The sequence below is a fragment of the Meyerozyma guilliermondii genome, genomic scaffold, assembly GCF_000149425.1.
Source record: "Meyerozyma guilliermondii ATCC 6260 scaffold_7 genomic scaffold, whole genome shotgun sequence".
In the NCBI taxonomy this organism is placed as follows: Eukaryota; Fungi; Ascomycota; class Pichiomycetes; order Serinales; family Debaryomycetaceae; genus Meyerozyma; species Meyerozyma guilliermondii.
In genome coordinates, this window is record NW_001809794.1 from 792,431 (window position 1) to 807,258 (window position 14,828).

General features: G+C 44.3%; 9 protein-coding genes across 9 annotated transcripts; 4 read left to right on the forward strand and 5 right to left on the reverse strand. All coding sequences in view use genetic code 12, as the record gives it.

Moving 5' to 3' along the window:
• Window positions 1–22: 22 nt before the first annotated feature.
• DED1 (DEAD-box ATP-dependent RNA helicase) lies at window positions 23–2,023 on the forward strand (the record flags this gene model as incomplete). Its single annotated transcript, XM_001482551.1, has 1 exon — window positions 23–2,023. One exon carries the CDS (start codon window positions 23–25, stop codon window positions 2,021–2,023), a length of 2,001 nt encoding a protein of 666 aa, XP_001482601.2.
• Window positions 2,024–2,488: 465 nt separating this feature from the next.
• Window positions 2,489–3,607, forward strand: OCH1 (Och1p; the record flags this gene model as incomplete). The annotated part of the gene is made up of 1 exon (XM_001482552.1): window positions 2,489–3,607. The coding sequence occupies one exon, from the start codon at window positions 2,489–2,491 to the stop codon at window positions 3,605–3,607; it is 1,119 nt and encodes a 372-aa protein (XP_001482602.2).
• Window positions 3,608–3,988: 381 nt separating this feature from the next.
• PNC1 (nicotinamidase) lies at window positions 3,989–4,684 on the forward strand (the record flags this gene model as incomplete). Its single annotated transcript, XM_001482553.1, has 1 exon — window positions 3,989–4,684. The coding sequence occupies one exon, from the start codon at window positions 3,989–3,991 to the stop codon at window positions 4,682–4,684; it is 696 nt and encodes a 231-aa protein (XP_001482603.2).
• Window positions 4,685–4,794: 110 nt separating this feature from the next.
• Window positions 4,795–5,574, reverse strand: ISY1 (Isy1p; the record flags this gene model as incomplete). The annotated part of the gene is made up of 1 exon (XM_001482554.1): window positions 4,795–5,574. The coding sequence occupies one exon, from the start codon at window positions 5,572–5,574 to the stop codon at window positions 4,795–4,797; it is 780 nt and encodes a 259-aa protein (XP_001482604.2).
• Window positions 5,575–5,649: 75 nt separating this feature from the next.
• Window positions 5,650–7,671, reverse strand: ENP2 (ribosome biosynthesis protein; the record flags this gene model as incomplete). Its single annotated transcript, XM_001482555.1, has 1 exon — window positions 5,650–7,671. The coding sequence occupies one exon, from the start codon at window positions 7,669–7,671 to the stop codon at window positions 5,650–5,652; it is 2,022 nt and encodes a 673-aa protein (XP_001482605.2).
• Window positions 7,672–7,857: 186 nt separating this feature from the next.
• Window positions 7,858–9,405, reverse strand: PGUG_05626 (uncharacterized protein; the record flags this gene model as incomplete). Its single annotated transcript, XM_001482556.1, has 1 exon — window positions 7,858–9,405. One exon carries the CDS (start codon window positions 9,403–9,405, stop codon window positions 7,858–7,860), a length of 1,548 nt encoding a protein of 515 aa, XP_001482606.2.
• Window positions 9,406–10,002: 597 nt separating this feature from the next.
• On the forward strand, window positions 10,003–10,527 carry PGUG_05627 (uncharacterized protein; the record flags this gene model as incomplete). The annotated part of the gene is made up of 1 exon (XM_001482557.1): window positions 10,003–10,527. The coding sequence occupies one exon, from the start codon at window positions 10,003–10,005 to the stop codon at window positions 10,525–10,527; it is 525 nt and encodes a 174-aa protein (XP_001482607.2).
• A 1,029-nt stretch (window positions 10,528–11,556) lies between these two features.
• Window positions 11,557–12,951, reverse strand: ARG4 (argininosuccinate lyase; the record flags this gene model as incomplete). The annotated part of the gene is made up of 1 exon (XM_001482558.1): window positions 11,557–12,951. One exon carries the CDS (start codon window positions 12,949–12,951, stop codon window positions 11,557–11,559), a length of 1,395 nt encoding a protein of 464 aa, XP_001482608.2.
• Window positions 12,952–13,068: 117 nt separating this feature from the next.
• Window positions 13,069–14,703, reverse strand: DED81 (asparagine--tRNA ligase; the record flags this gene model as incomplete). The annotated part of the gene is made up of 1 exon (XM_001482559.1): window positions 13,069–14,703. The coding sequence occupies one exon, from the start codon at window positions 14,701–14,703 to the stop codon at window positions 13,069–13,071; it is 1,635 nt and encodes a 544-aa protein (XP_001482609.2).
• Between the last annotated feature and the right edge of the window lie 125 nt (window positions 14,704–14,828).

A 14,828-nucleotide genomic window follows, 5' to 3' on the forward strand; every position in this document is an offset into this window, starting at 1 on the left:
CCGCCGTTCCCTTGGCCCGATTATGTCACGCGCTGTGATCACAGATCACGTGCGAATTTCTTTTTTCACCTATAAAAACCAGCGGCGCACAAATTTTTTCTCACCTACAATGAGTGATATCACCCATAAAATGAACGAACTTTCGGTTGGGGACGGAGCCAATAGGGCTTCTGGGGCCGCTGCGGGCGGCGAAACCCCCTCGGGCTCTTCGGGACGCTCCCAGTACGTACCTCCTCATCTCAGAAATCGCCCAAATGGTGGTTCGACTCCATCGAGGCGTGGCGATTTTGGTTCCAGAAGCAACGGATTTGGCAGTGGAAGAAGAGGCGATTTCAATTCTTCGGGCTTCCAGTTTGGATCTGGTCGCAGAGGCAACTCTGGCTTTGGCGGTCGCGGTGGTTTTGGCGGCGGCAGTGGCAGATACAACTCGCCTAAACCGGGCGTTGGTCAGTGGGTCGATGGTAAGCACGAGCCAGCCGCTCCCAATGAGAGATTGGAGAAGGAGTTGTTTGGTGTTGCTGAAGACCCCAGTGTCCAATCATCTGGAATCAACTTTGACAACTATGATGACATTCCTGTGGAAGCCACCGGTGATGGAGTCCCAGAGCCAATTCTGGCATTCACTGCTCCTCCTTTGGACCCATTGATCGTAGAGAACATTAAGCTCTCGCGTTTCACTAAACCTACCCCCGTGCAAAAGTACTCGGTTCCCATCGTGGCCAGCGGTCGTGATTTGATGGCTTGTGCCCAGACCGGTTCCGGTAAGACTGGTGGATTCTTATTCCCAGTGTTGTCTGAATCGTACATGAACGGTCCAGATGCAGTTCCCGAGAGCCAGGGCGCCTTCTCGTCCCACAAGGTCCACCCAACTGCGTTGGTTATGGCCCCTACAAGAGAGTTGGTGTCGCAAATTTTCGAAGAGGCTAAGAAATTCTCCTACAGATCATGGGTTCGTCCCTGTGTTGTCTATGGTGGTGCTGATATCGGTACTCAAATCCGTAACTTGGATCGTGGATGTGACTTGTTAGTTGCTACTCCTGGTCGTCTTAAGGATTTGCTTGAAAGAGGCCGTGTATCCCTTTCCAACATCAAATACTTGGTTTTGGATGAAGCCGATCGTATGTTGGATATGGGTTTCGAGCCTCAAATCAGACACATTGTTCAAGAATGTGACATGCCTGGCGTTGAAAGCAGACAAACCTTGATGTTTTCCGCCACGTTCCCTCGTGACATCCAAATGTTGGCTCGTGACTTCTTGAAAGATTACATATTCCTCTCCGTCGGTAGAGTTGGATCTACCTCCGAGAACATCACCCAAAAGGTGTTATACGTGGAGGACGACGAAAAGAAATCGGTATTGTTGGACTTGCTTTCCGCCAACGATAACGGATTGACCATTATCTTCACCGAAACAAAGAGAATGGCCGATAACTTGGCTGACTTCTTGTACGACCAAGGTTTCCCGGCCACTGCTATCCACGGTGACAGATCGCAATATGAAAGAGAAAAGGCTTTGGCTGCTTTCAAGAGCGGTACCGCCCCAATTTTAGTTGCAACTGCGGTTGCAGCTAGAGGTTTGGATATTCCTAACGTGTCCCACGTTGTTAACTACGACTTGCCTGGTGACATTGACGACTATGTCCATCGTATCGGTCGTACCGGTCGTGCTGGTAATGTCGGTATTGCCACTGCCTTTTTCAACAGAAACAACAGAAACGTTGTTAAGGGTATGATCGAGTTGCTTTCTGAGGCCAACCAAGAAGTTCCTGACTTTCTTCAAAAAATTTCAAGAGAGGGTTCGTACGGAAGTAAAGGTGGCTTTGGAAGCATGCGTGGCGGAGCTGGTCGCGGTGTCTTAGGAGGCGGTAGCAGAGGAGGCAGCCGTGACTTCAGAAGAAGTGGCGGAGGCTTTGGATCGTCTGGATCTTCCGGTTCTAACTGGGGATCTTCTAGTTCCGGCAACGGAGGATACCGTAGCAGCTCCAACTACGGTAACCCATCGTCAGGTAACTCCTGGTGGTAAGAATGTTAGCGTTCTAGTTTGCGTTGTCGTGCTATATTTGTTGCATTGTTTTGGCTGCTTGGTGTGCATGATGTCTATTATTGGGGAGAAGAAAAGAAAGAAGTGGAGGGGCGAAGTCGGAATAAGCTTCGTCCATGATTTGTTGTGCATTGCTAGTAATGCTTTTGGTTGCGGTTTTTCTTATAGATGATTGATTTTAGGGAGTTTGGTTGTTAACGTTGCATTTCTTGGATCCTATCGAATTCCTAATCATCAAGAAAGAGAAATGAATGATTATCAAGGGCATGATTGTACTATATTATAGAATGGTGGGTTTGAATCTTTTTTTCTACGCCTGGGGTTCAAAAATTATTTACTTAGACATTGGGAATACATTGAGCATAGATAAGATGTAGCGCATATTTTTGGGGCGGTAATTCTTGTACATAAATTCAGTGCGCTCGCTCATTTCTTCAACACTATGGTATGAAGCAAAAACAGGTCAAAATAGCAGTTGTCGTTTTAGCTGTTTTTTATTTGCTCTATACGTTCCACACGTCATTCACGACTCCAAAGCATTCAGCAGCAACAGAATTCCACTCCAACACCGCAAAAAAGTTGCGTGAACATGAACGACATACCAACTGGAAACTCTATGGATTTCAATTTAGTCCCAATAATCGGGCCCAACTCCCCAAAATAACTACTGTGAGGCAGCAGTTGGCGTTCCAGTTCCCTTACGAGCCGGAAAAACCATTCGAAAGAAATATTTGGCAAACTTGGAAAGTTGATCTCGAACTGGAAAATTTCCCTTCAAAGTACCGCAAGTTTCAACAAACATGGCTGGATGTGAATCCAACATACAAGTACCACGTTATTCCCGACGAAGCATGCGAAGAGCTCGTCAATCAGCTTTTTTCCGTAGTTCCTGATGTTGCTCGTGCCTACAATATCATGCCGAAATCAATCTTGAAGGCTGATTTTTTCCGCTATCTCATTCTTTTTGCTCGAGGAGGAGTGTACTCCGACATAGATACTGTCAGTCTTAAGCCCATTGATGTGTGGATGTCGGCAAATGAAACATTGTATGGCCAGCCCAACAACCCCGGCTTGGTTGTGGGCATCGAAGCGGATCCAGATCGAGACGACTGGGCTGATTGGTATGCTAGGAGGATCCAGTTTTGTCAGTGGACCATCCAGGCCAAAAAGGGCCACCCAATGTTGAGAGAAATTGTAGCATTGATTACAGAAATTACTCTTGAAAGAGAGAAGAAAAATCAACTTCACAAGGTTCTAGGCAAAGACGAGGGAGGAGATGTTATGGTGTGGACCGGACCAGGAATATGGACCGATTCTGTGTTTGCATATATGAACAATGCTCTTCAATCGCCTGAGAATTTTGCTGCGAAGAAACACGATGAAATAGTCACTTGGAAAACTTTTACTGGTATGAAAATGCCAATTGCTATTGACGATGTGCTTGTGCTCCCTATCACCTCTTTTAGTCCTGATGTCAACCAAATGGGAGCCAAAAGTCTGAAAGATCCAATGGCGTATGCCAAGCATATGTTTGCAGGCTCGTGGAAACCGGAAGACGAGAGATAAGAAAGAATGGAAACCATTATTGCAACAACCCAAGGCTACAAACAAAAAAACAGTTGCGTGGAATAGCTACTTTAATCACTAGCTACTCTACACTAGCTAATCTACACTAGCTACTCTATCTACACTAGCTACTTTAAACAACTAGCTACTCTATCTACAACTACTCCAATTACATAATCTGCTACTGACACTGCTACTCCTATCCACTTATTTCTTATCAGCTGACCCTGCTCAGCTATTCTTGCTGCACTTCCTATTATTGCTCTTCACTTTTCGCAGCCGCATCGCGCGATCATCTCTACTCCGCAATCACCCCACACCCTCCGTGCAGGCTACAGCAAAACTCCGTGATATATAAGGTTTTAGTTTGCCACTGTCTACATGCAAAAACTAGCTCTTGTTATTGTCGATCTCCAGAACGACTTTCTTCCTCCACATGGTTCGTTGGCTGTACCGGGAGGCAATGAAATTATCAACAACATCATCAACTTGTTGGATCCTCACAAGTACAGGTTTCTGGCAGTTATAGCAACTCAGGATTGGCATCCTTCTGACCACTGCTCATTTGCTTCTCAACATGGTTCGGAGCCCTACACATCCAAGGTGTTTGAGCATCCAGAAAACAAGAAAGATCAACATGGAAAAACCATCACCTTGAACCAGACGCTCTGGCCGGATCATTGTATTCAGAATACAGAAGGAGCTGAGCTCGAGCTGGAGTTTGAGAAGGTTTTCAACAAGCTAGAGGTGCCACATACCATCATCAAAAAAGGATACCTTAAAGACCGAGAATACTATTCCTGTTTTGGTGATTGCTGGGACCTCCATCATACTGAAATCAACCAATACTTGAAAGATAATGGCATAACTGATGTTGTATTCGCAGGGCTTGCGTACGATTACTGTGTCCTCCAGTCTGCCATAGATAGCGTCAAGAAAGGATACAAAACATATGTGGTGAAAGAGGCTTGTAAAAATGTATACCCGCAAAAAATGCCTTTAACAGATAACATTTACCGGTCCCACGGCATCACCGTTACACATGTGAACGACTTTTTCCTTACAAAGTTTCAGTGACAAATAGTTACTAGTAACCATGAAGTGTATACTGAATCCTACTCACTCACTCCATGATTAATTCTACTCTTTATTTCTCTGCTCGCATTCTACGAATGTTCGGCTCCATCCTACTCTTTCCTCAACCGTTCCATGAGCTTTCGTTTTCTTTCCTCGACGATCCACCGTGATACCTGCTCACTAGTGGGCACCAAATCCTCAAAATGACCCTCAAACTCCTGGTTCTCCGAAAGTTCTTTTCCAAGTTCTTGACTCCGAGTTTCTTCGTACGCTTGAAGTTCTGAGTCTATTCTGTAGTGTTTCTCTTCATTCGTATAGCCCAATTCCTTCTCAACATCTTTCTTTGTGGGAAACGACGACGAATCTCCGTCAAAACACCCATAGTAGAAAGGTCCAAGTCTTTCTCGTCGTTTTTGCAATCGCACCTCGAATTCTTGTTTTTCACTATGTTGACTATTTTTCTTTTTCTCCGCCTCCTCTGTTTGCTTCAACATTTCCTGAACATCCGGAAGCTCGCGTGACCGCCCGTAATAGCGATAACCCTTGACTTTTATGCCCGCATCACCGCCAGACAGAAGTGTGTAATCTGCTCCTCCAAGCAGTTTTATATGGTGCTCCCACGCTCGTTTCTCTCTGAAAAGCTTGTTCAAGTGTTCATTAATGTCTCTGATCTGTACGTGGTTGATGTTGGGATCCTGAATTCTAGTGAGGTTTGTGGAAATTTCACCAATTACTACCGACCGCCATTTTTCAGCTTGAGGGAGATTTTTCACCAGCTGCACATACTTGGGCCGTAGCTGTGGATTGCTCTCCAAAACCCCAGCACTACGAGATTTGGCGAGCTGGAACCTATTGAGAGCCGATTGTGCTTTTTCTGTGTTTCGAGACATCTATATCATCTACTCATCTCATCGCAGTGAGCTCATCGCACTTTATAATGAGCCTGCCTGTATATAAACCAGAGATTACATGCCTCTGAATGCATTCTTGGACGCCCTTCTTCTTCCATCAAACCGTTGTTTTGTCCTTCCCTTTTCACTTTCCGGCCGGTCGTCTTGCACTTTGACTTTTTGAGTGGTTTTTTTGCGTGGAACGAAAGTCAATTCGGCTTCTCCACGAGCATGCCGTCTTATACGGCTATCATCATTTTTGTTTCTTGGTGCAGCTTTTTTGACCTGGGTTTCAAAGGATTCGTTGTTGGATTGAGACTGCTGTGCCACTGCACTCATTTTGTTCATGAACCGATCGGCCTCTTCCTTGGCTTTTCTACGCTGCCTGAGTCGTTCCATCTCTTTTTGCACCTTTGCCTGTTTTTCAGATTCTTGTTCATTTTCATCAGATTCATCAGATTCTTCAGATTCGTCTTCCAGTTCTTCCAGTTCACCATTTCTCATTCTTTCTTCGTCAGACTCCTCGGCTGCTGTCAAGCCACGAGAACGATCAGCACCATTCTGCGTGGTGGAACGGACAGGGTTAAGCTGCTTGTACTCATGCGATTGTTCATCCACAGCAAACTCTGGATTCTCAAACAACTCCTTGAATCTGTCGTCGTTGATGACTGACTCGGCAGCTTGATCTCCTTGTCTTTCTTGCAACCTTCCAGCCAAATCTTTGTTGACCTTGAGCTTGGTATTGGTGACGGCACCAGTACTCCGTATTCTGGACTCACGCTCCTTTTCGATTCTCTTGCGGATTTCTCTCTCACGTTCATCCCGGAATGAGTTGGGATTGGCGATCAAATTGACCTTGTCGTACAACTCGGTGTCAATGAAAAAACCATGCATATACGAGCGCAACACCTTCGATCCAACCAAATGTGACAAGTTCAACTTGGCAACTTCGTCTCTGGTGATGAACCTGTAGTTCGAATAGACGGTGTCTGATGGTTTTTCTTCCAACTCTTCTGTCACATTATCCAAGAATGAGCACCACCTAGGCGCTGGTCCCAAGTTGGGAATATAGTAGGTATGCATAGGAATGCCCTCGTTAGCCATGAAGAACATACCAGAACCCGGTATGTATTCGATATCATTAATATCCACATTGGGCTCCATAGATGCATAGGGCTTTCCATCCAATCGGTCCCATATTTTGGCAATTCTTTTGTCACTGGTTAAAATTTTGTTACTATTGGAGCTGTTGTCATCCAACCATATAATCTTCTTGATATCGTATCCATATCCCTGGTCTTTCACGAGCGAAGGAAGTGAAGTTCTCAAGTCGTAAATTAAAGACTTGCCGCTAGATGTACCACATGAAAAGTTAAGGCCATCGTTACGGTATGCTAGAGCAGAAATTTGCGTTTTCTCTTCAAGATGGTCCGACACAAATAGTTTTCCTGCCCGCTGTCTGCTTCGAGGATCCCAGAACTCAACTGTGCCATCCTCTAATCCTGCTGCCACAAGTCCATGGACTGGATTTATCGATACAGCATTGACACCCTCATTTGTCTCGAGAACGTACGGGTTCAAAAATCGGCCCTGGTCGAGATTAAGGCGATAAATTTCATTTCCAGAAGCACCCACAAGCAAATCGCAATTCACAGGATTGTACGCTACTGACCGGCCAAACTTCGGTATTCTCGAACGATAATGTATGCCTCCCTTTGTGTGGAATTCAATTGAACGGTCGTTTTGAAGATGAACAGATTTGGTCCAGTCGTCTGAAACCACCACAAAGTCTACATTTTCGCTGTCTGTGTGACGGTCAAATTTCAATGACAAATTGGCAAAATCATACACATGGATCTGGGGCTTATAGGTACCTGTAGCCATGGCATATTGCCCGTCAGGAGTGACCTTTATCCTGTTAGAGGCCTCGCTGAACTCAAAATCTTGAATGAGCTCGATTCTATTCTGGTACTCAACGTCATCTTTTAAGGCTCTCTTTCTTTTTCGCGCCATCCAGTCGGGCAAGGCTCTTGACAGGTTGGTACCCGATACCTGGTAGACAGATACACCAGCAGCAGAAGTGGATTTAAGAACCATATTAGGAAGGGTGTAGAATCTGTCGTAGTGGGACTTGAAATCGCGATGAGGTATTTTTGATGTTATGTGCAGGCACGAGATGGGGTACCCGATAGCTGCAAACTTCAAAAAGCTGAGATTTACGATAGCACGTATATAGCAATTGATTCGAGTGTAATGGCTAATATAGAATGTGTTCTATTTGCTTCAATCTGAAAGCTTAGAGGCGCCTTTGGAATTTGCTGATGGCCCATACACATATTCTAGGGTTGTGATGTCGAAATCCACGAGTTTGGAAGTGCTGTTGGCGAACAAAATGATATCATCAACGGAAGTTTGGAGCAGGCTGGGAATAAAATCGGTACCAGCTTTCATTTCCACTAGGTCCAGCAAGAGCTGGGCAAAAATTTTCGAGTGAAAAGGATTTTCACTGATTGAATCTTTCATAAGAGAGAGAAGAATGGTCCAAAAAGTTTCATTCGCAGATATCAATTCTGCCAAATTTGTTACTGAGAGCTTATAAAACTCCTTGTGCTGGCCATTTTGGGAGATGAAAACCACCATGAGTAAACTGCTGATCAACAAGCGAGCAACTGGCGCCAATATCTTGGTAACATAGTGCGAACCTTCACTAGTATCAATCATTGATCTCGTTGCAATTGTAACGTGTTCTTTCAAGATATTCTCGATGCTCCATCTCTGCAAAACCAATAGGTATTTGACCACATGACTAAGTTTTTGAAGATTGTAACTTGCATCAAATAAAGAGATGTTGATTCCTTGCACAATTTTCAGTGTTTCAACGAAAAGGCCAGTTTTAGGCAAAGGTGGTAGGCGCTCCAGCTGATATAAGCTTCTGATCAAAGTCGGAACGTCTTCCAACTTGCTGTTGTAGCCGATGATCAGGAAACTAGCAATAATGAGAAGTCTGGAAGAAAATGTGGTCAACGACATCTTTATCAGAAGCTGATTGAACACCAGTAATACCTCGGATTTATCGTGGGCGTTGAGCTCACAAAGAGATACAAAAATTGCATCGGCGCCGACGGTGCAGCTTATATAGTCAACATTAGTGCCGTGATCCAAAACTTCCAATAGTACCTTGACAGACTCTTTCAAGCTTTGTGCGGGTGTACATGATTTTGGATAAATGATCGATGCTGGACTAGATTCAGGAGCAAGATAGATCTCACTCAAGGCTCGCAGATGCGTAGACATGAGGACAAGCACGGCAATATCAGTCAATGAAGCGGTATCACTTTCAAGGACTACTGGAAAGCTGGCACTAAACATAAGTGCACCAGTACCTAATAACATCATTGCCATTATTTGCCTCAAGGGTCCAAATAGATTGCCCAAAATCAATGGCATGACATCATTAGGGCCCTGCAAATCTATTGCGAGACTGTAGAATCTCCCATAGCAGTTGCATAAAAGATGTAAGAAGATTTTAGAGGTTTCTTTATCTTCAAACTCACCTGTAAAGTGATAGGTCGCATTATGATGCATCACCACATTTCGTGTTACGAAGGAAATTTCGTCCAAAAAAGACTGCAAGCGGTGGGAAACAGTATCTGTCAAGCAGAACCAAAAGCAAGCTGCTAGCAAGTTTAAAATCCAATCTTTTTCACCTTCTTCTTTTAAAAGTTGAACGAGTTTACTCAAAAATTGAGGTTTTGAGTCCATATCAGTAGTTTTTTTTATTAATTCAAACGCATTTTCATATGTGGTTCTCAGAGAGGACTTTTCATTCATCTTGGTATTGTCAGATTTTTTTGATCGCAAGAAATTGGTGCCAAATTAATCCCTAATTTATATGGAATCGAAAGTGGTTGCCAAAGTAGAATGTGGCTGCAAAAAACCCGAAACACACCCGTGCACCAGACGGAGTTTACGCGGAGGGCTGCAAATGCACGATAGCGCAGAATCAAGCAGTTTCATGCAGCCATCATTCGGAAAATCTTTGCGGGATAGTACGCTGCATGATGATAAGCCTAGATGGGGGCTAATGGTATGGGTTCCATGCATCGGAGATATAACCTGCATTAGTTTAAAGTGTTTACGTCACCTCCTGCATAACAAGAACAGAACGAATGGTCCCCCCACAGAACGACTTTAGAAAGGACCGGAACTCGATAGACATGATGACGCATGGAACACTTGACGCTAGACAGACTTTCTTTATCAGCAGATTAAGAATCTCAAGCGAAATACTTTTAGAAATACTTTTACGAGCATTAGTCGAATCCTAAGCCCGATGGTTCTTGGAAGCAGAAGGTTGCATGAGGTCGCTCACGGACACTCGGCTGCGAATACGAAAAAATATCCGAACGAATATATAATGAGATAAGGATGGAAAACTTATCAAAAACCTATTACGCTATGTCAAACAGTGATCTTTACACTATAACAGACGCTGGGTCTGTGCCCACCATGGAATCTTTTGTTACCGGCGAGGTCACCAAGAGCCATACACTGAGTGAATACTCTACCATGGAACTGAACCATAATTTCAGTGGAGAAAAGAAACAGTTCAGTAAACTTGGGGTGTCCCAAGAGCCTATTGGAGAGCCGCTTATCGACCTTGGGATAATCGATAAGGAAGTTCAACGATATCAAGAAGCTTTGAACCAGCAACTTCAATACGATGGAAATTCAAGAAATATTTCTATATCTGAAACCCAGATTGAGTGGTATACTTTCTTGGATACATATAAGCGGAAAACATCAAAAAGCATAGATGAAGGTGTGAGCAGGTTTCCAAAAAGTTCAAGGGACCTTATAGACAAATACCATCAACCTAGCTTATGGAAGAATATCATTGATTCGATGAAACAATTTCCTTCCAGATATTTACGATTTATGAGCAAGCTGTGAGATGAATTATGACTAAGAAAGCTAGAATTTGGGAACAAGGTTAGAAATTCAAGGCAAAAGGGTAGAATTCAAGGAAAACGAAATTTAAGGCAAATGGGTTAGAGATTCATGGTTGATATATGGTATATCGGTAGAAATATAGTTGGATTATTTCAAATGATAAGTTATGGTTGAGGAACTCAAAGCATGATTGGTTGATTGGTTAGTACATGTAGCTAAAGGAGATTTTGCGGGGTTGCTAGCGAGGTTCTATTTTTTAGGTACAAGGTCTAATTCACCGTACAGATGCCTGATCTGAAAATGCTCAATGAGGTTAAAGGTGTTCAGAATAAGAGTTTGGATACTAGCCTGAAACAGCAAGCTATTGGGTTAATATGTAGAATGGGTTGTCTCAACTGGTAAATTCCACTCCCTTTAACTATATGGTTCCGTTTGAATTGTGTTTCGCACACCGAGCTTACATGGTCCTCAACTAATAACTGTTGTGAGGATTCCGTCGGTTACAACAAGAGCCAAACACCAGATTCCGATTTTTCACCTACAACTTATGCCCCATTACTGCAGTTTGAAAGACCAATTCGTAGCTAGAAATTCTTCATCCCATGAAATTCCTGATCTCATCTTAAGTCCAAAATTCAAGCAATATTCATGTATTTTTCAGTTTTTTTTTTCAGCTATAAGCTTGCTGCCGAAAAATAATTTGCAGCCATTTATATAAGTACACCATAAAGGTGCTAGCGTCACCTCTCAACTACCTACGATAGCTTTTTCATACTTTTGTAATTAGCAGTAAAAAAGAGATTTTGAAAGGTAATAAAAATTTCGGTGAAGAGTAGTAAAGTTTAGTGAAGTGGATGAGCCTAGCTACTATAAATTTAGTCGGTTTAGTTAATCTGGTATAAATTTGGTCTCCATTATTCAGTAATCTACTTGAAGTTCAGCTAAATCAGAATCTACTTGTAATTTAATTGTATTATAATTTTTCTTATTTAGTAATCTAGTAGTCAAATCACTAGATGTAATCTACTATTAATTTCCTTTGACCTGCTTCTTCAACAGTTCCAACTGCTTCAACACAGCAGACTTGGCAGTGCCTCCAGTGGCATTTCTTCTTTCGACACTAGCTTCAAAGTTGAAAACGTCCTTTACATCTTCTCCAAATCTGGAGTCGATAGCCTGAAGTTGTTCCATAGTCAACTTGTCAATGCCGGAGAGTTTCAATTCCTCAGCCCGACTAACACACTCTCCAGAAATATGGTGGGTTTCTCTGAAAGGAACACCCTTCATCACCAAGTAATCAGCCAAGTCAGTAGCCAACATATCCATGGTTAAAGCAGCCTCCATTTTCTCTTTGTTAATAGACAATGACGAGATAACTCCAGTAGCAATTAAGATCGAGTGTTCGACTGTAGTCAAGGCATCAAATAATGGCTCTTTGTCTTCTTGCATGTCCTTGTTGTAAGTGGAAGGAATTGACTTAATGGACATCATAAACCCAGCAAGCGAGCCAAAGACACGGCCACATTTTCCTCTCAACAACTCCAACGAGTCCGGGTTCTTCTTCTGGGGCATCAAAGATGATCCAGTGGAATATGCGTCGGCCAACTTGACAAAACCAAACTCGGCAGCCGAGTAGATGATCAAATCCTCAGAAAATCTCGAGATATGGTTCATGAATAGTGAGCACCAGAAGAGCGACTCCACCACAAAATCACGGTCACTGACAGCTACAAGCGAGTTACCAATGACTCCGTCAAAGCCCAAATTTTCCGCCAAGAATTCTCGGTCAATTCCGTACGGATGTCCAGCCAACGCTCCACTGCCCAAAGGTGACTGGTTGACTCTAACCAAAAGCTCCTTGAGTCTCTTGTAGTCTTCAGTAAAGTAGGTGGCATAGGACGACAACCAATGAGCCCATCTGATAGGCTGAGCTCTTTGTAAGTGGGTGTAGCCAGGCATCAAAACGTCAATTTCTTGACCTGCTCGGTTGACTATGGTGCCAATGAGCTGCGACAAGTATTCCAAGAGCGTGGTCAACGTCTCACGAACAAAAATCCGCATATCGGTTGCAACTTGGTCATTCCGAGAACGGCCCGTGTGCACTTTTCCAGCAATGTGTTTTCCAATCACCTCTCCCAACCTTCTCTCGTTAGCGGTGTGGATATCCTCGTCACCAGGCTTCTCCACAAACTTCCCCAGTTCCCACTCTTTCTCAACAACCTTCAATCCTTCTTGGATCGACGACAATTCGTCGGCGGAAAGAATGCCCAATTTCTGCAACCCTTGCGTATAAACGGCAGTTCCATGTAAATCTGCCGCGTACATTTTTTTATCGTATGGAAGAGAAGCATTGTACAAGTCCATCAAGGGGTCGGTAGCACCGGTAAAACGGCCACCCCAGAGCTTGGCTGGTGTATCAGACATAGTGATAGGAAGAAATTCGCAGACAATTTCGCGGTGAAAAAAGATTCACCACCGCGGCTACGATGCGCTTGCCTAATTGGGATGATATTCAGCCTTATGTAAGAGTTCTATTATGACTCATGGCTTGCAACGGCCACTGAATCTGGGGTACAAACTGCAGTCTCTGACGGTGAACCGGTCGCACAACCATGCCAAGATTCTCTCGGTTCCAAGTCCGTAGCCTCCGTGAGGACAAGTTCCGTATTTTCTCAAATCCGTAAACCAGTAGTAGGAATCAAGATCCAATCCTTCCTTCTTAATCGAAGCCACCAACTCGTCGTAGTCGTACATTCTCATGGAGCCACCAAGAATCTCTCCCACGTTGGGCATCAAAACGTCCACAGACTCAGTCACACGACGGTCGTCGGCACATTTTTGCATGTAAAACGACTTGATCTCCACTGGGAATCTGATCAATAAAATCGGTTTTCCGATGGTGTCGGTCATTTTACGCTCCGCAGCCTCGGCAATATCATCTCCAAACTTGAACTTTTCACCGTCTTCGTTGGGGATTCCATGCTCGTTGAGCCATTCCAAGGCATCGACATATTCCATTCTCAAGAATGGGCCCTTGGGAGCCACAAAGTTGGGGTTGAGCTGCTTGATCAAAGGTCCGGCGACAGGGTCTTCCAACACGTATTTGACGGTTTGGGTGAGCAACTTCTCCAAATGGACCAACAAGTCCTCAAAATCTATAAACGCCAATTCTCCTTCGATATGTGTGTACTCCGACAAGTGTCTTCTGGTGTGTGATTTCTCTGCTCTGAACGACTCTTGGACACAGAAAACGTCTCCCAAAGAAGGCAAACAGGTTTCCAAGTAAAGCTGCGACGACTGGGTAAGGTAAGCGTCTTCGCCGTAGTAGTTCATCTTGAACAAAGTCGAGCCTCCCTCCACTTGTGTCTGCACCATACATGGCGGAGTGACTTCCAAAAGCCCTTCTTCTTCGAAAAATCTTCTGATAGCGTACAAGAAGGCCGAGCGCACCTTCATGACGGCAGAGAGTGCTTCACCTCTCAATGTCAAGTGACGTTGGTCCAACAACAACGAAGGATCGGCATTTTCCTGGACTTTGTTGGAAAACGACTCTTCGCCAGATGGAGCTTGGCCCACAACCTCATAAAAGTCAGCCTTCAATTCCACACCGCCAGGCGCAGATTTTCCCTCAGGGAGCTTGTTGATGACACCCTTGATACAAATCGAGGTTTCCAACGTCAATTCGTGGGTCGACTTGGCCTTGGCGAGATCTCCCGTCAACACACATTGAACATAGCCAGTACCGTCACGCACCGTGACAAAACCCAATCCTTTCTGCAAACGCAAACGGTGGATCCACCCACGAACGGCCACACGCGAGCCTATGTTTTCGCCTATGGATCTCAATTTGATTTTTTTTGCCGGTGGGAGTGACTGGTCCTCTTTTATGTCGATCACTTCCAACAGTTCGAGTTTTTTTGATGTTTCGTTATGTTTCTCCGAGGCAGCCTTGGCCTTCTCCTGTTTTTTTCTGAGTCCATCAGCGCCTTTCTTGGCTTTTTTCAAAGCAGACGCCGATATTTCTTCGTACCCTTCTCCGTCGTCAGTAGCTTTGAACACAAAAATCTTTGTTTCTGGCTGCGAAAACACAGCATACGCAGCAGTTTGGTACGGCTTCTCCTCAGATCCGTGGCCCTCGGCGTCGGCACCCGTTCTCTCGTTGACGTAAACTGACATGTCTCTTGTACAACACCTTTCTGACTCAAACCGCAGATGGTGCGACAAATTGCACTTGAAGACTCACAATTACGCACAGGCTGCAAACCTGCGTAATCTGCGGCACCGGCCGTTTACTCATCTGT